The 24,304-nt window shown below is 27.8% G+C and overlaps 2 protein-coding genes across 7 annotated transcripts; one reads left to right on the top strand and one right to left on the bottom strand.

Annotated features, from left to right (window-relative positions):
* The first annotated feature begins 1,690 nt into the window (after positions 1-1,690).
* On the top strand, positions 1,691-12,791 carry LOC145180373 (protein C-mannosyl-transferase DPY19L3-like). Its single transcript, XM_090082990.1, has 15 exons — positions 1,691-1,995; positions 2,159-2,249; positions 2,989-3,116; positions 4,253-4,398; positions 6,716-6,839; positions 7,046-7,180; positions 8,372-8,503; positions 8,593-8,694; positions 8,902-8,981; positions 9,151-9,306; positions 9,743-9,944; positions 10,412-10,468; positions 10,592-10,674; positions 10,826-10,958; positions 12,491-12,791. Exons 1-15 carry the CDS (start codon positions 1,783-1,785, stop codon positions 12,773-12,775), a joined length of 2,067 nt encoding a protein of 688 aa, XP_089939116.1. The 5' UTR covers positions 1,691-1,782; the 3' UTR covers positions 12,776-12,791.
* Positions 12,792-16,187: 3,396 nt separating this feature from the next.
* Positions 16,188-23,830, bottom strand: LOC145202045 (uncharacterized). 6 transcript variants are annotated; one of them, XM_090081038.1, is made up of 19 exons: positions 23,766-23,830; positions 23,399-23,462; positions 22,938-23,008; positions 22,105-22,163; positions 21,931-22,031; positions 21,663-21,749; positions 21,492-21,579; positions 21,241-21,338; positions 21,066-21,165; positions 20,666-20,789; positions 20,467-20,549; positions 20,224-20,252; positions 20,070-20,137; positions 19,879-19,977; positions 19,681-19,795; positions 19,276-19,432; positions 19,053-19,192; positions 18,414-18,870; positions 16,188-18,018 (listed from the first exon to the last, which is right to left on the bottom strand). In XM_090081038.1, exons 3-19 carry the CDS (start codon positions 22,952-22,954, stop codon positions 16,379-16,381), a joined length of 3,462 nt encoding a protein of 1,153 aa, XP_089937164.1. In that variant the 5' UTR covers positions 22,955-23,008; positions 23,399-23,462; positions 23,766-23,830; the 3' UTR covers positions 16,188-16,378. The 6 variants fall into 6 exon arrangements, with proteins under 6 accessions (XP_089937164.1, XP_079931049.2, XP_089937166.1 ...); XM_080074923.2 differs by lacking the exons at positions 23,399-23,462; positions 23,766-23,830 and adding an exon at positions 23,524-23,551; XM_090081040.1 differs by lacking the exons at positions 23,399-23,462; positions 23,766-23,830 and having other exon boundaries at positions 20,670-20,789; positions 22,938-23,100.
* Positions 23,831-24,304: the final 474 nt, after the last annotated feature.

The following is a 24,304-nucleotide window of genomic DNA, read 5'->3' on the forward strand; positions in this document are numbered from 1 at the left end:
ATTTCAGTTTAGTTATAAAATAACACGTCTACTTAGGAAAACTAATTATATAAGGTCAATTTTATTTACATTTGATAGCATATAATTTTTTTATAATGTATTGTAAAACTATTGAACCATCGGATATCGGATTTAAAAAAGCTAACGGTTGCCTAAGCTCTGATAAAAAAAATAAACCAAATTAAACACTCGTCGAGTGTATCGAGTTAAAACCTGCTTAACCACCGCATGTTTTTAGAATAAAGACTAAATTTGGTTTTTTAAATTTCAAAGAAAAAGATTCTTTTTTAATAAAAAAAATGATTAGACTTAACAACAAGAAAAGATACAAGTCTGACCACTTTTATCAAAAGATAAGCTATTTCGAATTAAAAAAAAAAAAAAGAAAGAATTTTCAATCAAAAAAATGCTTAGGTGCTTTCATCCGCTTATAATGCCGAAGAAAATGTTACGTCATAACTCATTTATTTTTATCAATCTAGCTGCTTACAATCTTTTGTTATAATTTTTGTTAGTTTATAAAATATTTTAACGAGCATTTTTATCACTTCGGAATTGTAGGTTGAAAAAAGTTGAAGATTTGAGAAAAGATGTTTTACTTCTTTTTGATATTTTTAACTGTTAAAACTTTGGAACATCAGCCGTTCGTTTCGTTCAAAACAATTTTAAGCTAATTTTCGGAAAAAATTTTAAGCTATTTTCAGTGAAAACGGAGAACAGGACGAATTTAAATAGATATTGAATTATTGAAAAAGTTATCCTGTACAGAAATTTTTTTAGTTGCCATCAATCTGTTTTTTAAAAAGTGTAATAAAGAATTTTTGTTTTTGGAGTGATAAAAAGAGTGAGTTAATTCCAACTCCAATTTGTATGAAGGGTTCACTTAAACCACTAAAAACTGTCTTGAGTCGTGTAACAAAGTAATTAAGTTAAAGCACACCTTTCACGAGAAATTCCCATTAGAAAGTAAAAGATGATACTCTGCAGATTATTGAAAAATGGTCATTTGCTTTAAGCAAACAATTTTTAAAATGAACTGGTTCGTATAAACCGTAAATTAAAGTGTATAGCAGCTCCTCAATATGAAGGAATGGTTCTAAAATTTGAATGTTCAACTAATTATTGATTTCTCGAGTTATTCTAAAAATTTTAACTTTTATGTTGTAATCATTTAAAAATACAATAAAAATAAAAGCAGCTTTAAAATTAAAGGTAAAAGAATTTAATTTTCTTTTTTTTTTACTTATGAATATGCACACTGAAAGTAAAAAAGGCGCCAAAATCAATTTTTAGAGGCAGCTTGAAATTAAAAGGCGTAAGTGGGTGCTCAAACTTATATTTTCCATTTTCAAACAACCCTTAGACTGCATTAAGATAATACAAGAGAGGAAATTAATTTTTCAAATCGAAACTTCGGGAAGTATCTCAAAGTGGGAATCTCCCGCATTAACCACGAGGATTGAATACTCTGTTTTTACAAAGCGAAAGTACACTCGATAGTTCAGTGATGTTAAAACAGATTTCTCAATAATAATACGTGTAAATCTAACAATATATTGTATAGTATATTATATGTGATTTTGTGATTTAGATTCAGATAACACGTTATTACTTTACGATTACATATATAGATAAATACCACGACAGTATTTGATATTGAGACAGTTCAAAAAGAAATTTAAAATGCAATTCATAAATTTGGCTTTCAAACATTTTTTTGTGAAGGCATTTCAATGTTTTAAGCGATTTATGAAATATATCTTTTTCAGTAGAAATTAGGAAATGAAAAAAAAAGCTACTGAAGAAAAATCTAAAAAAACAGACTCACAACACGGAGAAACTGTGTCTCCTAACATGGAGAAACAATCAATGATAAATATTTTTCAATATTTTTTTCCACTTGCTGGTTTATTGATTGCTGTGTATATTGGCTATTGGTATGCTGGATATTCAAAACAACTGCATGAAAATGAGATGTGGTTTTCTAATATTAAGGTATTATACCTACATGGATCTTATAACTCCTGATTTTAAAAAATTTACAAAAATTATATAACAGTGTATACACACTTTAAATAGTAATTGGTATTCAGCTAACATGAATTTAAATTTTAGTTTTTTAAGTTTATAAAATTTATTTCTACATTCTGAAATTTAGCAAGTGGAAAGAGAAATATCTTTTAGAACAGAATCAGGGCTTTACTTTTCCTACTACAAACAGTTAGTTCTTGCTCCATCACTTTCACAAGGTAACACTTATTTTTATTTTAGTTTAGCTTTTGACAATATACATGCATATGTATATTTTTTTTCTGACTACATTTATTTTTATTTATAACTTTTGCATAAAAGTTTATGAAGGTAGGACAACTATAAATGGCCAATTTTGCTAAATGGTGTTAAGCAATTAAAATTTAATTAAATTCTAAAAAAAAAAATAATAAAAGTAATTAAGATACTGCATATTACCTTTACTATGAGAATTTAAAAACTGTCTTTTTAGTAATGTAACTAATCTTGGTATTGTGATAGATGAGAAACTTATCCAAAACATACCTGAATAACCTTTCTTTTAAATTAAGTTGTTCTAAACTTTTTAAAATTAAATATTTTATAATATGCTTAATTAAAAAAAGTTTAACATACATTATCTATTTACCTCAATTTTTGGTCACATTTACACATGTATAATTTGGAGACAATCTAAAAACCCCTGTTTCTTAAATCATTTCTTTTCAAAATAGAGCAATATATTTAGTTCATTTCTGCTAAAGAAATTTCACTAGTTTGGTAACTGTCGTTGTTTTAATTTACTTTCTAATTAAACACACTTCTCACTGAAACATTTTAACACAGCCTTTAATCGAAAAGAAGATTTTTTAAGTTTTTGACAACCAAAAGACACCAAAAAATTAACTATATAACTGAATATTCTGTCTGACTGTTTTTCAGAATATAAATTTAAAGTACTTTGCTTACTTGTTTCAGGTATTCATGGATTGATCTATGATAACTTAACCGAACATTTGCTTACTATAAATATCCTTGAGCGGTTTAATATTTACCAGGAAGTTGTTCTAGCTGCAATTTACAGGATACTACCGTCAAGCATTCAGGTTTATATCTTATTGAAATTCTACTAATCTATTTTTAAAAAGTTTTAACATCTCAATTTAATTTGACAAAATTAGCACTCTTACAATTTAAATTAATAAGCTAAGTATTTTTACTTTTTAAATTTTTTTTTTTATTTTTAAAATGTTAAACTTGTTTGTGAAAGATTTGCTACCTTTACTAATCACTATCCTTATGCATAAGTTGTTAAAAAAATTTTAAACTAGTAAGTTTTTTGTTAAAAAGATTCAAAGGAAAAACATTTTTTACTTACAAGTTTTACTTAAAGAGTATTTTCATAGCAATCAATTAAAATGTAACCCTCTTGTCTTGTTTAATTAAATTTTGTTTTTCAAATCCAAGTGGTTTAGAATTTATGATCGTTTAAAGAAAAACTTATATTGTTTATTTGCTCTAAATTTCCTGAAAATAATAAATCAAAAGCCTAAAAGTTTTAAAATAATTAGTATATAATATCTGGTATTATCAAATAAGGTAATTATAGAAATCAACAAACATTTGATTATTCTGATTCCTCTATGTGCTATTGCATTTATTTTCTCCCAACTGTAACCTCAGCCATTACCCTAAAAGGTCCATTTAGTTTCCATTTATAACCAAGATTTTCTGCAGAAACTTGCAAAGTAAAGTGTCCCACAATTATCCAGGTTTTTACCATAATTATGAACCACCTTGATGTAAAATCACAGTTATGAAATCAGTCATTTATTATTTATCAGTAAAAACCTCTTAAGAATGTAAAAGTAATAGGACAGTTAAAATCAGTGATTAAAAATAATATCTGTTGCTTAAAAATTGCAGTGCTGCTGCTAACCAAAACCAAGAATGTCAAAATATTTTTAAGTTTTTTTCAATCAAGCTTTGAATACTCTTTATGAGAAATCTAAATCAAGTTAGAAACTCCATAATAGAAAAAAAATGCTTTGAAAATTGATTTTGAGTATTCTCTAATAAATGTCTAAAACTGAAAAATTTGTTTTTCTCTTGAACTTTTTTAATTATGTTATAAAAATGTATTTATATGATATACAAGAATGAGTGTATGGTCTATAATTTATTTTCACATTTGCTTTTATCTCATACATTATTTACAGTTTTTTTAAATTTTTACTTTTAGAAAAATTGGCAGTATGTATACTTTTATATCGATAATATATTTGGCTTACATGGTGCCATGATGGTTGCACAGTTTGTTGCAGCCTGGCTTCTTAGTGGTTCTCCTGTTGCTGGATTACTTGCTAATGGGTTTTTTATATTTCACAGGTTAGTTTTTCTAACAATATTTTATGTCAGTATGATATTCCCCCCCCCCCCTCCCCCCATATTCTTATGTAAAAGTAATTGATAATTGTTTCTGTCAAAATTTGCACTGAAGATTTTTGTTTTACTGCCAAAAGTCTTGTATGAATTTATTTATAAAGATTGCTTGAGTAAAGCTCAGGTCCATTTATGTTGAGCATATCACCTATAAGTCTAGGATTTTCTTTAGCTTTTACCTGATGTAGGTATCATTAAAACTAGAAAATCCTCATGGCTCAATTTACTTATGATTCTGGAGATTTTATTTTGTATTTTTATTTTATTTTTTGTAATCAGAAAGGCGATAGTTAAATCACTAAAAATAACATTTTAGTGATTAAACTGTCCTATTTTATCTGACCAGGAATCTGAAAATGATGTTTGTTGAATTTATCAATAAAAAAATATCTTTTTTTTTTTTCAGAATTTTTTTTTTTATTTGAAAAAATATTTAACAAATTATCATTCAGTTGTCATTAAGCCATTCAGTTGTCACCTAAGCCAAAATAGGTTTTTGAGCTTTTATTTTTTATTTTTTTAATAAAGCGAAAATTTTCTTGACTTAGTCTAGTTTAAGTAATAGTTTCTGCGTTAAACCATTTAAATCTGATTTAAAAGTTAGAAGTAATGTGTATAAGCAGCTAGGAGCCCAGATATTGCCATGGGTTTTTTGGTAGCTAGAGCCAAGTTGTGAAAACAGTTGCTCAACAAGCTTCAGTCAAAGTTAAAATCTCAGAAAGCTGTAGATTTATTGTTCAGGTAAAAATATCTCAAATATCTTGAGATTTTAGTTAACTTTTAAAAACTTGGCAATAAATGGGCTTTAGGAGTAAGAAAAAAAAATTTAAGTAAATTATAGTTTATTGGAGTTTATTATAGTTTATTATTTAAGTAAATTATAGTTTATTACCAGGAGACAATAACTATTTGTTTTTAACATGATATGTATTTGGTCCAGATTATAAAAATTTTTTGATTCTAAAAACATAATTAACTTTATCCACAATGTTTTTTGCAGTTGAAGGTAGGAGACTCTAAGTTTTGAAAAATTTGAACTACCTTTTCTTCTGCATACAAAACAGATTAATAACAGATAAATCTAAGCAGATTTTATGTAAAGGATTATCAGCCAAGAGAACATCAGTCACTGGGGCATATAGTACCTTCAATTATCATTTGAATGATAAAGATTTTTAAAAAAAGTTGGTGAACTAATAATGAAACTATGTGTAGTGCCAGCTGTAAAACATGTTGGAAGTAGCATTATGGTGTGGGGTTGTTTTGGCATTAATACTGGAGATATTTTTTAAAATAGAAGCAAAAATGACAAAAGTTTATTTAGTCATTTTAAAAAATCATCCTATTCAGGAGTTGGGTAGTTGGAGAACTATTTATTTTTCAAGATAATGACTAAGAGCATTCCACAAAACTTTGTAGGAGTCATTTTGATTTGAAATTGATTTAATTGAAAGAATGAATTGACCACCTCAATCCCCAGATCTTATCCCTATTGAACTTTTATGTGGTAAATTAGACAGAAGCATCAAAAAAATAGTTTCCAAGAATGAAAAAGATGTGATAAAAACTAGAAGTAAGTGGCTTAAATAGATTTTCTAATGCCATGAATATGTAATGCTACAAATATGTAAAGCTGTTATTGCCAACTTAAGGTGGTTGTATAAATAAGCGCAAGTTATAGATTTAACAATTTAACTTTTTTTTTTGTGTAACTTTAATTAATATTAATAGGGTATATATTTTCTTTGTTAATTTTTCCACCAATTGTAAGTAAACATTGACAGTTTTGATAAGTGTCATTTGAATAATTATGGACAGGTTATTTTTTTAAATCACTAAAATCAGGGTAATTCAGGGATATTTTCAATGTTCTCTTTCATCAATCTGGAATATATTAGATGATTGTATTGTGAATATATTTAGATGATTGTATTGTGTCTAATCGAAACTTTACAAATTTTTGTTAAAATGGTTTATAAATAAATCGAGGTGTTTTTATGGCTGATTGGAGAAACAAATATACAGAGTACTTGGGTTTGGTTCTGAGTTCACTCTTAACTTTCAATCGGTGTTTGATTGTATTTCTTACCCTGAACTGTTCCTATCATTGAAACAGATTTCAATTTTATCTTTATTTTGCTCAAGCTTATAAAATATTTTAGATATAAGGAAATTTGCTTTAGTAATTAGGGATTATTTGGTACTGCATTGAGATCTTTAATTCAAGTGAATTCATTTTAACACCAAAATCATTTTTATCTAGGCCTCATATGACTCGTTTATTTAAAACTATACCACTTCGTGAAAGTTTCTCATTGCCATTTATATTTATTCAAATGACTTTGCTGACTATTTTCTTTCAAAAGAATGTTAGAGCATCCCTCGAGGTGAGCTGTCTTTGGTTATATAAATGTTTTTTACATATATAAATCTCTTAATAAAAAAAGTTAAAAGTTAAAATAAACTTATGTATCAAAATTTAGGTACTAAAAGCCCATGTATAGAATTTTATATCAACAAAATGTCAGTTAAAAGATTTAACAGTAAAATTCATTTTTGTCATTAATCAAATCCATACTTTTATCTGTTACAGAAACCTCTACTTGTGCTAATATCATTGGCTACATTTGCATACACAATCACATGGCAGTTTTCACAGTTTGTTCTATTGTTGCAGTCATTTGCATTGTTTGGGGTTTATGTTCTTGATTTTGTTGAAACACGAAAGGTACTTTGTTCCTGAACATTTTAGATATTTCTCATTTCTTTTTACAAATACTCAAATTTGGGCTTTGTTTATTTGCAGTAATTTGAAAATTTTAGGTGTTAAATGTAAGTATTTTTTTTTTTTTTTTAAAAAAAAATTTCCTAATTTTTAGATCTTTTGTGTGCAGATTTTGCATGAAAAAGATGTATATTGCTATTGTGAGGCAAATTTGAATTAACTGAATGAGTTATTGTTTAGAATTATATACTTGTTTAGCTTGTAATTTAAAAGGGAAGAAATGTTAGGAGTTTAAAAAAGCCAAATTTTCTTTAGAAGTTCAGTTATTTTTCAAAAGAAGAAAAATAAATGATTTCACCAAGTGTCTGAATTTGTCAAAACTTTAGTTTTTGACATATTCAGACATTTTTTTGTTTAGCAGTCAAGTAGAGTTTTGTATAAACCAGGAAAATCTGGCCTTGCATTCATTATAAAGTTGAAGAAATTAAAGTAAATTTAAATAGTAAAGTTCTTATACATAACAGACAGTTGATTGCACCTAGAGCTTACATTTCAAGTTATACTTTGAAGTTGATAATAACCTCATAATTACTTTGTTAGGTTTCATTTAAGTCTGACAAACTTAAAAAGTCAATGAATTATCAATGAAGCCAATAAAGAAGCCATATCACAAATAGCTTACAACAAATGAAAGACAGTATTTTAAGAAAATCATATTATTTAATGTGAAGAGAAATTTTGAGAAGTAAGATTTCTTTTAATCTGGATAAGTTAAGAAAAGGAAATTTTATCAAATGGGTTGCTGGAATACATTATTTGGGGTTACATTGAGTTTCACTCTAATAAACATTTTATACTCAAAACATTTGTATTAAAACATAGCATAGAGTCCTCTTTAAATCCTATTTACGACAAACTTTTACAAGAAAATATTTCATTCTTAAAAAAATACTTTAAGAGTCATTCTTAAAAAAAGACTTTGGGAGCAAAAGATAAAAACAGCAAAAAAAGAAAACACTCTTCCTGTTAAAATGAGCAAGCATAATATACTTTATCATCTATTTTTTTTTTTTAAAAAAAAAAAAAAAAAAAAGAAGGATTTTAAAAGAAGATGATCTGCTTTTTTATAAAAATAATTAAGTTATAAAAATGTTATTAAAGTATGTTAGATATTGTGAAGTTTTATTTATTTAGGTCAAGTATATTTTTTGGATCTTCATTGGGAGTCTTTCTACAACCTGCTTGCTTATGTTTGGTAATGATATGCTTTACTCTTCTTTGGTATCCAGTTTCTGTGTAGCTGCCTTGCTAATTATGAATTTTCAGGTATCAATTTAAAACAGTATTTTTATGTTATGGTCTTTTTAGTTTTAAAATGTTTATCATTCATTACTCTCTTTGGGTTTTTGTAACAGAATGCAAAGGTTGATGGGAGTTTATTCAAGAAGTTGTTTGTTATATTTCTTCGCATTACAGTAGTTCTAAGTTTAACCCTGATCATTAATATTATTATTAAGGTAAAGTTTTGTTTTGTTCATAATTTCTTGCTGTTTTTTTTTTTTTTTGTTTATTTTTTTATTACATATTTTTATATAATTAGATATTTTTCTAGGTTTAAAATTTTACTCAGAGATTTTGTCTCATATTAAAAAAAGTTTTTTTTGAATAAAATAACTGCAATGAAAGTAAATTGTTATTATGTAGGTTTTTTATGTATCTTTTAGAAATTAGCCAATGTTGAATCAGATAGCCATGTCTATAAGTTTGTGTTAACTAAGTTTGGCTATCAAGATAGCTCTATAAAGTAAGTAAATAGATAAAAGTAATAACAAAATATTTTTTCTTTTTTTTGGGGAGGGATTGTTTTAAAGCAACTGTAGAAAACCAATTATGTAGCTATGTACACTGAAATTGTTTTGTAACTATAACATTTAAAAAGTCTATAGCTCATTTTATATTACGTATTGTTTTAGGGATTTTCATGTGCGGTTGTATTTGTGCAATGGTGGATTTGATTTCATGCCATTGTCTGAATTAACAAATGACTTAGTCTATTTGTTTACAGTTTATGCATTTTGCATGGTTATTTCTTTAATATGTTTAACAGTATCCTTTATAGAGGGACTTAGGTAAGCAAATATATATTAAGAAAAACTTTGTTGTTAAGTGTGAACTATTTTATTCATTGACATATTGACTCTATATTAAAGTTTACAATCAATTAATTTCTATTTAAAATCAGTTTTTGTTATGAATACGTCTTAAGTCTAAAGTTAGTTGTAAGATTTTTATGATGCTTTTGACATTCAGAATTGCGTTTTTTTTTTATATACTAATAACAAAGTCTAATAGTCATAAAATTTGCAATGTTAGACATTTTTCTTAAAAGTGTTCCAAAAAATGTTTGTTTAAAAATGTTACAAAAGTATTGCACACTTTTTGAATTTAACTGAATTATTTTAGTATTGTCTCAATAATATTACCATCTTGCAAAAGTTAAAACTTTGTTGTTAAAGTTTATATAAAGATAACTTGTCATAAAGATAATGCAGTCTCATTTTTCAGGGGAGTACCAGGTGTCTTTTACAATCATCCTGAGGTTGTTTTCAATGTTATTCTCAGCGTTTTTTATGCTATTTTGGCATTATCAACACAACGAATGAAGTTTTTGTGGTTTCCTCACATGACTGTTGTAGCAGCTGGTTTGTTTTGCAATGAAAACGCATGGAGGTGGTTTCTACAGAAGCTGAAACTTAACAGTATTTTTGCAAGTGTTTTATTTTATACTTTTATTTTTTTGTACTTTTTTAGAATAAAACAGAACATTCAAATGTTAATAATATAAAGGAAAACAGAACATTTAAATGTTAAACATAAAGTATCGAGCTTAATGTCTAAATCAATTTTCTGTCATTGTATTTTTTAATTTTTTATTTGCAATATTTTTTTTTTTATTTTTAGCAATTTTATTAAGTTAGACAAATATGCCAGGAAATTTTAATAGTTTGCAGAATTATCATTTGACTATTTTGCAGAAATGATTGTGACTGATCACAAGAACTTTTATGAATATAATTTTTTCTTGTTAGTATTATTATTAACATTATCATTACTTATTTACAAAGTAGTTATAAAAGTATTATTATGAAGTTAACTAATTGTTGTTAGATAAAAATCAAATTTCATTATGCCTCTTCATTTTTTTTTTAATACAAATCTTTTGATGGCTTCCAGATCTGGCTCATCCGTCATTCTGTACCTGTCGTTATTCTTGCTTTATTGGTGCAAAAGGTCTGTTCTGTGTGATGATGTTATGCTGGTCTTTTTTAGTATTTTTTATTTTATTTTTATTACTGAACTTTTATTTTCTCTTTTTAAGATTTACGTTTTTTGATGTTACTTCAAAATTTTTAGAAACTTCCAGAATTAAAGGAAGAATTTTCACATTTGTTTGAATTTAATGACCCAGACACTGTTGCTTTAATGGAATGGATTAAGTAAGATTTCTTTTAGTCTTTTGATTAAATTTATCATTATTTTTATTTATTAATAATTAGTATGTCTGTAAAATTAGTATGGCTTTATCTAATGAATGCTGATGTTGCAAGTGTAACATGCTCTTTTTTTAAAAGCAAAAAATTTATTTAGCACTTCTACACCCCCTGAGGCTTCATTCACTGGAAGCATGCAGTTACTAGCTGGTGTGAAGCTTTGTACAAGTCGTCCGATTACAAACCATCCACACTATGAAAATAAATTTCTTCGAGAACGCACAAAAGAGGTTTATTCTCTTTTACATAATAACTTTTGTTGTTTGTCCATTTCATAAGATAGCAAATAGTATAATTATTAAACTGGTTTGGAAATTCTATTATCCTTGTTGAGCCTGATATGTATCCACAATACAGAGGTGCCTATAAGTTCTAGACAAATTAAAAAATTAATTTTCTCAAGAATAGTTTGTTGTACTTGGCTAGATTTGAGTTTGGGCCAGATTTTCTCTTATTCAAACTTTAGAGCCCCCAAATTCGGATTAGTCTTAGCTGATTTCATGGACTCCATAAAGGGCCAAATAAGATACTCCAAAAGGTTGATGTTCAGAGAAGTGGTAGGAAACCTATTCTTGATTACTGAAATAGTGATAGTGTTGATTTTTATACCCTCTAATACAAAAACAAGAAGTGTTTTTGAGCCATCAGAACAAGCGTGAAAATTGCCAGAGTAGGGTGCTGTTTCTAAGGATTGCTCCTGATTTCAATAGGGATAGCTGCAAATTTTAAGTTTAAAAAATGACAAATGTATAAATTTTTTCTTTTTAAAGAGGTGAAATTCTAATGGCAGTGAATTTGAATTGTGTAATATGTTTTTTATTTATAGGCTTTCCTGTAAATAATAAGTAATTCAAAAATTAAAAATTACTTTTGAGATAATATTTTAATGTATTTATTGTTTAATAATGCAAGCTAAAGTGTCTTGCATCGAAAGGAAATGATAAAGAGTGCATTAAAGAGACAGCACCAGGTTACTGCTTTGAACAGCAAAAAAAGTCCTTTTAGCAAGTTAATTCGTGACAATCAAAAGATCTAATCCTCTTTTTACAGCCAACTAATCTTTTGTAAACAATCCTTTATATAAACTGAATGATTTAAAACCAAATCCAATTTAAAATGTTGTTTACAACATTTTGTTTACAAAATGATTTGTGACGTGCGCTAAGGAGTTGGATTTGCTTGCTACAGGTTCCTGGTTATTTCGTTTATCACCAATGACAGTAAAATAGAATATTTTATTTTAGAATTGAAAATCATTCATACAAATAAACTTGTAGGGGAAAAAATATAAAACTTAAGGAATGTAAAATAGTCTGAAGGGGTACTTAGATTGGTGTACCAGATCAGCATGTAACTTATTGAACATCATATGAAACCACTCCCAATATTTTGAAACTACCCAGCAGGTTTCTCAATCTTTTTATTTTAATGATACTTTGTCATGGTTCTAATGATACTTGTGTCATGGTTCTAACTAAATCGCACTAATATTTGTACGAGTTGTGGCGCCGAAATAGTTGTTATAATACTGTTCAACATTAAGTTTTCCAAATGACTTATCTTTTAAAGCGTGGAATTATCTTAAATTATCCATATCTTGTTTATTTTGAAAGGGAAATTAAATTTTTTTCTCTTGTCAAAAGATTTTTTCAAATTTGAACTTTTTGTTAAAGATTCACAAAGCAATACCAGCGCGTTAGTTGAAATCATTTGAATTCTCTAAATTATTACGTTTGTAAGATTCTTTTTGTTATTCCTTTAGGTGTATCAAATTTATGCCCGAAGAACTCCTAAGGACGTTTATAAAATTTTACGTAAACATGGTACCAGCTACATAATTTTAGAAAATAGTATATGCTATTCATCTTCTTCGTGTAGACTCACTGTTAATCTTGATATTGACAACGGTCATGACTTGAATCCGCATTATAAAGTACCAAGATTTTGTGACGCAATTAAACGTAACCCTTCGTTCAAAAAGTTTTTCAAAGAGGTTTTTGTAAACAATACTTTTTACGTTTACAAATTGCTTGAAGTGAAAATATAAAATATTTTAGTTTCCATGAATCTCCTGATGTTTGATTTTACTAAGTTATGTTTTCTTTTCGTTCTAATTGTAATTTTTTATTAATTTTTATCAGTGCTTTTATTACTTCGATGTATTAATGTAGTTATTTTGTTGTTGTTGTTGTTTATTATTATTATTATTATTATTATTATTATTATTATTATTATTATTATTATTATTATTATTATTATTATCATTATTATTATTATTACTATTTATTGTTATTGGAATCAGCATTATTTTTGGAGTTTTACTTTTTTTTTTTCTTTTTCTTTTTCTGTTTTTACGCTTTTTAATATTTATATTAGTTTCATATTTATGAAGAATTTTCATATGCTGAATTATTTCATTCATAAAAATGTCTTCTTTTTTAAAAATTTTCCAAATAAACTTAGTGGAAACCACGATTTCTTTTTATTACTAAGCTTCATTACTGGTCCCGAAATTTTTGATTTCATTTCGTATTTCCAGTGAAACATGCAATCAAAAGGAGATAATCTTTTGAAGGTTATTTTTTCTTGAAATCGTTTCCAAATTATCTCACACTTTATCAAAAATGTCTCGAAACAGTTTTTCGAGATATCAATACTATTCCCCTTTACCTCACCACTCAGGACCCATTTTAACATCGACTGAGGCGGCTGGCCCTCTGTTTCCTCTACAATTTTCCCAATAAAAATATTTTCATTTAAATAACTTCGTTGACTTCCGCTGACAAACAACACTCAAGTTTATGTTGGATTTGTCGTTTGTACTAAACAAATATGCTATAACTATATAAATAATCTACTGTCTCCTCCATTGTGTAGTTAAATGATAATCATTTGCTCTAATAGGTCTGTCTTTTCCTTTAACTATAGTGCTATCTCTCCTAATATTTGAATCAAAAGTGGAATTAGTAAACATCCGCAGGTGTTTGTTTTAACTTTCAAACATCAAAAATTTAACTCGTCACTTTATGTATAACTTACGGCGTTGCTCTAATTATCAAAGTTCTTTACTTTCGTTATTTGTAGCAGTGATATGCATATTGAATTATCGTGCGTGCATTAAATTGAATATTTCTTTTTTTAATTCCCAACACTAAGGCAAAAACCATTTACCGTGGCCTACATTTGAGCTTTGTAAATAATTGCATTCGTCTTATTACTTTATTATGAACTTTCACTTAAATCTCTTTGTTTTATTCAAGTTATGCCTAAAGATTCCTATATTAAATCTATTAAATCTTCTATTTTATATTATTATACTCTTACAAAGTTTGTACTTTCTGAATAAACGATGCACTCAAAATGTAAATGTCGTTCAATTAAGATAACTTTAAAAAAAAAGTTTTTCAGTATAAGTTAAATATCCATTTCTTTGAATCACTGGATCGGTAGCTGTTTTGACAATCGATTGCTGACGCTGTGAATACTGATTAGATAAATGGGAATCATCGTATAAATCGATGAAAAAAAAATTCTTTTGTAAAGCTTGTGGGAAGCCTCCAAATTATAACAAATCTAGTTTGAACTTTTACAAATCATTACTGATGTAAAAAGGCAATTTTTCCTTAACATTAGAATTAAAAGTTGAAAAAATATTTAACGATCAACCCTATTACACAAGCCAACAAAAAAATGCCGTGAAAACGTTCTGAATAAAATGCAACTTAATCTTATGTATTAACAACTGATGTCAGATACGTTTTCAAGGTACTTCAAATGTAAAAGAAATTGTGGGCTATTACAATTTTGAACACCCAAAACAATAAGAAGCAGGCAAAATTGATCTTTTGATCTCTGGCTCATTTTATAAATACGAAATGCATTGTGGGGGTATTTAAAATCTACTCATAACAATTTAGACTGTTTTTATTACTCATAATTCCTTATTGTTGAGCAAAGGAAGCTAACTTATCTAAAAGTTATTTGAAGGAAATCGACTTACGAGATCATTCTTAGAATAAAACCTTTCTTTTAGTTATTTGATTGAACTAATTATATATTTAACATCATATATAATAAACTTATAGTAATTAATGTAGCATAATAGATTGATAGCATTTTTTTTAGTCATTAAAAAAGTGTACTATAACTAAAAAAAAGTAGTAGCTGGTTGGTAAGTACTTTGATCTGTCATTTTTCTATTCAAGGAAATAAAAGAACGTCCGTTTTAGCAGATTAATGATGACAAGTTTTAAAAAACGCCTAATTTAATAGCTTTAGAAAGTCTGAAAAAATTCATTTTACTGAGAGAAACTTGTGAATCTAAGAGTTATAAAAAACCTCTGGTCTTGGCAGATTTACTAGTTGGTCTGAATATTAAGGATATAATAGGACATAAATACTGTTTTTTTAATATTAAAACTTAATGATATCAAAAAAAATCGAACTATGCCTAAAAATAACGGCTCCAAAAAAAGCAGTAAAATAAACATGCATCTTTAATGCTTTGGCTAAAAATGGGGTCGCTTTTACATGTTTGTAGTTAGTTTAAAAATTTATTGCAAAATATTTTAATGCAACTAGAAACCACTAAGATAAGAAAGTAAAAAAATGTTAGAAATTATGGAAATCCAATGATGTTTGTTGTGTTGTTATAAAAATAAATGTTTTATAGCAACGCAATGCAAATAGAGCTCTTACAAAGCCATTTTATGAGGCTCTTTGCATTGTTCACAAAAGCTATCACTATCACTGACTATAATACCACATGCAGCATAGTGATATCCTGCAGCATAGTGATATCATAATCAGTGGCGTAGCAATAAGAAAGGAGAACTCTGAAAGTAAAGAAGATGAGGCCCCAAGAACATCAGAAGTTTTACATCCATGTTCATATCTAATAAAAGTACAAAAAATGCAACGGGGAATCACCACTGTAATTCCGGACCGTTCTGGAGTTAAAATACTATGCTTTTTTAAAATTCAGTAACAATCTTCCGATAATCGAACCAACTACTTCCATATTTTAGAACCAGTATTCAATTTAAATACAGTTGCACCATTGCTGATCGTCTAATATCAAATTCCGCTACACAATAATTTTTCATAATTACATTTAATTTGAATAAATGGAGAAAAAAAAAAGGATTAGCCAATCACCGAAAATCGTTTTAACCTGGAAAGTTACATAAAAAAAGATTAATCGGTAAATGAGAATCGATGGATGATTAGAAGCAATTTTAAGCTATAAAAATTATAATTAATTAATCAATTAAAATTAATTAACTAAATAAATTATTTATAAAAAGTTTTCTAAATTTTTAAAATAAACTATAAATAGTAATCTAAAATGCATCAAAATTAAAGAGCAAAAGTTTTTTATGATGAATATTTGCTGTTGGGTTGTGTAAACCAATTTTAAGTTTGAAATCATGTAAGCTGACATATAAACACACAGGCTATGAATTTGAATATATCATTCAATATGGTTTAGATATAAACTTTATAATCTCCTATTCATTTTATTTGGTTTGTAGGTCGCATTTCGTTAAAATTGTAAAACTTAAACATGTTGCTTATGTTAACAGTTAAAGCATAATTTAAAAAAAATCTTACAAGCGATAAATAAAATACTTAAAATGTGATTAAATCATTAAACGTTCGTATTTCGTCTACTATCGAACCATCTGTTGTTGGAATGTAGTTTAAGGTCATCTTCCTCCATAATTGAGTAACTTTCCTTTGAGATTTTTGTTTCATTGCTCTTATATTCTCCATCTTTAGCAGAAAAAAACGCATCAAAATGGTTAGTACCATACCAAGTAACAGGACGGCTTCGCGAAGACTTAACTTCTTCATTACTTTTATTTCGTAATCTGGAAAAAACATTTTGCAAGTATGCGGGTGTTGCTTGTTTAAACTCTATTTCATTAGTTGGTGTCGGAGAAGTATTATCACGCCTGGGAGAGTTTGTATCCCAAGCTCTTCGAGCTTTTCCGTTTTGGTTTTTTTGTAAAGACGTGGAGTCTGATATTTCGAAAACAGTAGAAATGTTTGTGACAACATCATTTTCGCTCATATCATACGATAAATTTATAAAGCTGCCAGGTGAAAATGGTCGATTGCTATTTTGAAGAGGTTTAACGTGAGCGGTAATTTTAGGACTTTGGGTAATTTTATTTGGTTCTTTTTTCTCAAAATAGTCATCCGTTTGCGTAGCTTGTGGTTTTCGTATGCATTTTTCTTGTATCTGCTTTTTAACATCTGATAAATGATTAGTGAATACATTAACATGGGATAAATCTTGCAAAAGTTTTAAATACTCTTGATTATCTTTCCGGACCTGCTCGATTTCAATTTCTAGTGCCTTACAGTTGTTTTGTAAAGCTTTACTTTCCATTTCAATTGAGACGAGTTTTTTTAAATCAATGCTATTTGTTTGTTCTCTGTAATTATCTCGCATAATATCAGGTGAATATTTACGATTTTTTATATACAAGTTAAAAGACTCAGTGTAAGATTTAGAACTTGTAGGATAGAAATTTTTCGTTGTTTCTGAAGATTCTTTAAAGCCTAATGAAGATTGTCTACGTGAGTCAGAGTCAGATGAATACCAATTGAATCCGAGCCGAGTATTAAGTGAGTCTAGTTTTGTTTGTCGATCAGTCTTTACAAGACCCTCAATTCTGTTGAGTGTGGTTCCAAAGTTTGAAAAAATAGATTTTGTATTTTTCATAGGTAGTGGCTTATCAAGAATATCTTCAGTTTCAATCTCAGTGATAATTTTTTCTTGATTCTCAAGCGTAGTAGTAACTACTCTTTTAGGTGATGAGTATTTGACAGGTTGCAAAACGTTTACCAAATCAATATGATCAAACTCATTGACGACAGGTACCGCAATAGAATTAGGTACAGAGCTAATGTTAGTTGTTAGAGATTTATTATCTTCTTCGCAGGCTTGCACTCCAACGCTAATTGTATCTTTTTTACAAATTTCTTTTGTTTGTACTTCTGCATTTTTCATTACACAATTATAATTACTTTTATCTCTATTTTCCATAGAACCTTCATTTTTAACAATGTTCTCATTTAAGTTATTAGGCTGAGCTGACGATAGCTGTGTGTCAATAACAGGATTAATGGCAGATTTTATTTGAGTAATTTCAGTTGTTAAACTTTGATTGGTTTTTGATAAAATAGAATACTCCACTTTGTATGATAGGTACTCCCCATATGCTATTAGTTTTTGAAGATAGTTCTTAAGAAAATATTTGTAAACTAACTGATGCAGATCTAGTAAAAAAAGATTTGAAATATGTATATTTGGCTCCGTTAATAATGAACATTAACAAATAAAGTGCAAATTTTTATCTTTTTTTTTTTTTGATACATGAATTAAACTTACCATAATCTACATATTAAGACATGCGCAGTTATAAAATTCCATAAAAAATTTTACGATGTCTTGGATACTATTTTTTTATTTTGTTTCTACTTTTCAAGATATTGCGCAATATTGCTGGTAAATTAAATCTGTTCAACTAATTTTTCAAAAGCGACATTTTTGTGTATGATTTAGAATGACGTAAAGTATTGGATGCGAAAATTTGGCCACGTAATACAAATGAAACATTTCAGAATACAGGAGGGAGACATAAAATTAAAGGTAGCTTTTATAAAATAAATACCTGGAGAAGATTCGTCAAATACTGATACAGCTTTTAGCAAACCATTTAAATTTTCTTTACCCTCGATTATTTTCTTGAGTAAAACATCTTTTTTGTCATTTAACAGTTTATCGCCATGTTTGGAAAAATTTAAACTAAGTTTTAGTGTTTCAAGGACAGAAGCAATTACATCAGATTGGCAAGAGAGTGTGTTTTCAATTTCTTTGATATGTTGAGTTAGGATTCGACTAGCTTCAAAAAAACAACTGATATCTTGCTTGAGAAAATCTTTATTTTTCTGTGTGACACAAAAATCTGCAAGCATGGTATCAACTTCTATTCCGACTATCACTAAACGCTTTTCATTTTCGATTTCATCATTTAACCCTAATATATAATCTTCATATCTTATGACTTCACTTCTTTTTAAAACAAGTTTGCTTTCCAACGCACTAATTTCTTTATTCATTGTTATTGTCTAAATAGTTCAACAAGTCTAAACTAATAAAAATCTTAACCAATAAAAAATGAGAAACCAAAAGTAATTGCAAAAGGTGATGTCGAGTAACAACATCATAGTTACGATATAGCAATAATAAGAATAGTGATAATGAAGAAAGATGGTGCTATAAGGTATTTTAGTGAATAACAAAAATCTACCTTATCTTCAAGAGCTTTTTTGTGCAATTTAAGTTCTTCAGCGTGATCTAGTTTCGCTTTTTGAAGTTCTTCTTCCATATGGTGGCACTTACGATAGACCTCTTCACTACACTGCCGGCGAATTAATTCAATTTCCTCCTCTAAAGCAAAGCATTTCCAAATTACAATTTGCATGAATTTGTAATGGTAGTTGAAAGAAAGAAAGCAAAAATTGATAATGGACCTTTAGCATCGAGTTTTTTAAGAAGCTGGTCTGAGAGAGTTTTAAAATCGACCTCCATATTAACATAGGCAGTATTCTTTACTTTCATAGCGCGTTGACCAAAATTTAATGTACACTTTGTTTCTTGCAAATCTTGAAAAGCAGGTGAAACACAAACCTTTAAAAGAAAAGCATTTCTTTGATAATCCATGAAAATATATTTTTTACATTTAATACATTTTATTACATTTAATATCTAATATTCTATAAATTCTAATTTTAATTTTCAAATATTTATGGCTTTACTTTAAAAAAGATTAAAACAAAATAACAAAAAAAAATTATTTTTTACAGTATATACGCAAAAAATTATCGAACCGCGCAACGCATGAGAAGTCTTGAGAAAACAAAAAGTTTTCAATTTACCACTAAACTTGTTTTACAGTTTCCGCCCAAACTTTCTTGAAGCAATCGAGTAAGTATAGAATTGCGGAAAGGTATATATGATGCATTCTCATCTGCCAGTGCAGCTATTACGTTGCTAAAAGATGATGCAAATCATTTTTTTATATAACGTACATAGTATAACAAACAATATCAGTTAACAAAATCCATGGTCTTTACCCTAACTCCAATAGTGATGAATTAATATGCTGAGCTTCACTCAATCTTTCTCCTGAGACGCCCGTACGTTTAATTCTTTCGCTACCGGCTAAATCACATCTAAAATTAAGGATTTAAATCTGGTTTAAATAATTTTTGAGAAATAGAACAATTTTTTTAAACAGAACAACTTTTTATTGATTGTTACTTACATATATATTTTTCCTTTAATAATCACACCTTTTCCGAGCGAATCCAAATCCAAACCAAAAGATGTATCCTAAAAAAAGGAACATACCAATATATCTTTGAATTTAACGATCATATTTAAATTCTATAAAGATCAATCGTAAAAATTAAACTCACACTATTTTGTTGTGGCTGCATTATTTCTTCTAAAAAAATAGTTTGCATTATTATGTCTCTTTTTCTACAAAATCAAACAGATATTCATAGGTTGCTCATTTTTAGAAAAAATTTAGAAAAATTTTTAGAAAAAAAACTAAAATTTTATTTGAGGAAACCAAATTACTTTTAGAGCAACAAACACACACAAATTATTCCCTGCTAATAATTAATATCAAAATTAAATTAACTTTGATGTCATACTTGGATCTATTGAATAATCTTTTTCTTGTAAATCCTCATTTTTAAGTTGCCTTTCAATCGCCATTTGTAACACTGCGTGAGACCTAAATAGTTGCATATTTATTTGTCATCCGTAAGCAACAATAATTTAAGCATGATATTTACCATCGATTATACAATCGTTTCTCAAAAACGAAAGAGAACTTGATGAAATGCTTACCTACTAGATGTTCTGTTCATCTTTGTTTCTGCAAACACTAGTCTTTTTTTTCCGCTCTCAATAAATTCTACAACTTCTGCAGGACTTCTGGCAACATACTCCGTCATGTTTTCAACATAAACCCCTGAAAGTACCTGAATGCATTATCTTGAGTTTATTGAGTAAAAAAGGTTTAAAATAGAAGAATATAAAAAAATTATTTAGAAGAATATAAAAAAATTATTTAGAAGAATATAAAAAAAATTATTTAGAAGAATATAAAAAAATCATTTAGAAGAATATAAAAAAATTATTTAGAAGAACATAAAAAAAACTTAACTTTTTGATTTTTTAAATAATCGCGTAAAAATTCTACTTAAAAATGAGTTCACATATATATATATTTAAAATTCCTACCTACCCGTTTTAGGATTTTCTCGTATTGCCAAGTCTCCCTTTCCTTGATTGTTCAATAGATCAAAGATTTTTTCTTGATAGATTTGTAGGTATGATACATTAACCTAATATATATTTTTACATGTTTATAAACGCATAAAATTACTACAGCAATTGTTCTTACGTGTAAGACCAAATACCTTATAAGAATGCTTTAAATCTTTCTGTATATGGTCAAAACATCGGTCAATTAAACTTCTTGTAATTCCAGTGTCCGACATAAGTGAGTATGTTTTACCTAAAAAAGTATAGAACTGAGGAAATATATTTTGAATATGAAACACAAAGCTAAAAACAATAAATATCTAATGTATATTTACATATATATATTAGATATAATATAAATAGATTAAATATAGCATAACTTTATAAAAGTACTTTTGTTTGTTACCTGATCCAGTTTGGCCATATGCCATAAGAGTGCCATTAAAACCATTTGTTGCAGCTTGCATAAGTGGTTCTGTGAGTACTTTGCATACCTAAAAATTTATTTTGACGATAATAAAGTTAATAAAGAAATAAGCGACTTTTTGGAGAAAAAAAGTTGAACAAAAAACACTACCTCTTCATTTGTTTTGTTCGGATGAAAAATGTGATCAAAGGCATAAGTTTTTTCAGGATGACCTCTCTCATCAGCGGCTACTTTTAACTGAAAAATTTTTTTTTTGAATATAAAATTTTATTTAAAAAAATAGGTTAACAGTGCAAGATTTTTTCTCAATTTCAAACAACAAAATTCTTATCATAAAAATAATGTCGCGCTTTGAGTTTACTTTAAGCTCTTGAAAATATTGACTTTAATCGAGTTATTGCAAGCTTTTCATTGTTACCTGCGAGTTTTCTAAGATTTCGAAAGCCATCTCGTTGTTTTTACTAAGTTCATCTTTTAAGAAAGGACGAACTCTAACATAAACCTTTACTCTTCCATTATCTAAATGAATTAGAAGGTAATTATCACTAGAAAATAAAACTTGCAGACAAAGCGTTAGCAAGATCTACATTACCTTTCCCGATTTTTAAACTCGAACTGTTTTGCTTTTTCTCAGAAGACGTTCTTGGAGTCCTATGAAAAAACAAATAAGTGCTATTCAACTTCTTGCAATGAGTTTCATCTTGTTTTCAGTTAAATCTCTTTTCAGTCTCAAGAATACGTAGTTCCTTATTTTTTTTGTTAGTTCCATGAAAGTCATTGTAATGGCGTAAAAACGAAAGTATTTACCAGCTCTTCCGGTTTTGTGCAAAAAATTCGTTGTTTTTATGAATTTTGTTCTCATTTCTATCCATTTTCTCTTTCCAAAACTATTTTAAAATGTTGAAAAAAAAAATGTTTTTCTAGCCAGACACGTAATGGTACATTAGAAGTTCGTACTTGAATAATTTTTTTTGCTTCCTTTTAAAAGATGTAAATAAAACAGGATGCATTTTAAGCTCGTCATACCAATCATTGTTTGAGATTGTGATATCAGTCATAATCATGGTATTAAAAAAGAGGTAGTCTTATATCTATAATTCCTGTTATATTTACTCAGTAGCTTACTAAATTTAATCTGCAACACACCAAACATCCTTATGATGGCAAAATGGGGTTAATTTTATTCGGTGAAAATTAAATGTTAAGTAATATAAATGGCTGAAGTCTTTGAAAGTGAAAACCTAATATTCTGTGATTTTGATTTAAAAAAAAAAAAAAGATGAAAATATAAATTCAGTGAAATTTGTTTTCTGGGATAAATTTGCATAAATAAAAACTATTAGCAAGAATGCCGTGGCTTGTAAGTTAAGAATATTTCTAGTGAAGAAAAATCACAACAAAAATATGTTGAAATTGTTCACTTACCTTTCTTTGTGGTTCATTTTGAGTAAACTGTTAGCTCAAGGCAATTAACAGAATTCAAAGCTGTTTAGCAACTGTGCGTGTTCACGCATAGATGAAAAAAAAAAAAAAAAAATCAGTTCAGGTTAATACCGCAATTTTTTATATTTGCAATTTTGGACACTATATAATCTTAAGTTTTAAAAACGATTTTGTAATCAAAAGCATTCTCTAATTAAATTTAAATAACCCGCATCGATTTTGAATTGCAAGAATTTTCATTTTTTATGATTGTCAAGGGAATTTGAAATTAAAACGTATCGCTATTCATAATTCAACGGTATTTAAGAAAAATAATAAAAACAGTTGATTGGCTGATTCAATATGCATAAATATATATTTATTGCAGATCTGAATAGTAAATTGTAGTTGATGCTATTAAATCTCGAAATGTCTATAGATAAACGGGTAGTTGAAAATTTTACGGCAATTTATGACGTCACTGTAATGCTTTGCAATGCTTGTGTAAGCCACGTTTGTTTAGATAATCTAAAGGAAAGGAAGAAGATAAATAAAGATTCATGTTCAAAATTTTTTTTTACTTTCGCACCTATTCAGATTTATTACTCATGTGTAACGTTAATACCGTAGAGAAATTATGCGAAAATACACGCAATTTGAGGGGAGGGGGAAACAAAAAACAAACGTCCTGTTCTAAAGCAAGCGAAATCATCTTCTTCTCTGAAGCGACAAACCTTATAGGAAAATCGAAACCCAATCAAGAGATATTTTTTAGGTGTTGGAAATATTTAAACATAAAACTTAAAAGAAATAATTTCCTTTGCAACATACATTTGTATAATTAAAATTTGAAAAGCATCAACCAGATTTTAATCTTCGTTCTTTAGAAAATCTTGACGATTCATTATCTCAAGTTTGCACATATCTTATTCAGAAAATACTCTATGCAGAATAGTAAACAAAGTATTCTGAAACCAAGAAGTTTTCAAGTTTCTTTAAACTGATGCAAATAATTTAAAGTGGTATACTTTTTCAAATTTTTGAGGCTGCGAAGCTTTTTGCTGTAATTTTAGTTTTAACTGTAGTTCTCTAGAGAGATACAGACTTTATATTAAAAAATGTTTTAGGGTAAAAAATATGATTCTGAATTTTTTTTTACGAATAATTGTTCAGTGTGGCATCAATTGACAACATTTAGCTTGTGCGATTTAGTTTGCGGCATCCACTAGGTACGTAGTTTACCACTTCAGGATTGTCACATACCGAAACATCAAAGGAAAACTTCCATGGGAACTTCAAGAATAGTTTGTTAATTATTTTTAAAAATAGAAATTATATAGAAAATAGGAATTATGTTGGCTGGCTGTATA

This window comes from Hydra viridissima, unplaced genomic scaffold (genome assembly GCF_058129835.1).
Source record: "Hydra viridissima isolate aposymbiotic clone 2 unplaced genomic scaffold, HvirCarnegie_v1 scaffold_3, whole genome shotgun sequence".
Taxonomy (NCBI): Eukaryota; Metazoa; Cnidaria; class Hydrozoa; order Anthoathecata; family Hydridae; genus Hydra; species Hydra viridissima.

Coding starts and splice junctions, on each gene's coding strand:
- LOC145180373 (XM_090082990.1), top strand. CDS start 1,783: ATGAAAAAAAAAGCTACTGAAGAAAAATCTAAAAAAACAGACTCACAA. Junction 8,695..8,901: donor TCATTAATATTATTATTAAG/GTAAAGTTTTGT, acceptor TGTATCTTTTAG/AAATTAGCCAATGTTGAATC. Junction 9,945..10,411: donor TGAAACTTAACAGTATTTTT/GCAAGTGTTTTA, acceptor GATGGCTTCCAG/ATCTGGCTCATCCGTCATTC.
- LOC145202045 (XM_080074922.2), bottom strand. CDS start 22,384: ATGGATAGAAATGAGAACAAAATTCATAAAAACAACGAATTTTTTGCA. Junction 21,750..21,930: donor AAATCTTAGAAAACTCGCAG/GTAACAATGAAA, acceptor AAAATTTTTCAG/TTAAAAGTAGCCGCTGATGA. Junction 21,166..21,240: donor ATTTAAAGCATTCTTATAAG/GTATTTGGTCTT, acceptor AATATATATTAG/GTTAATGTATCATACCTACA.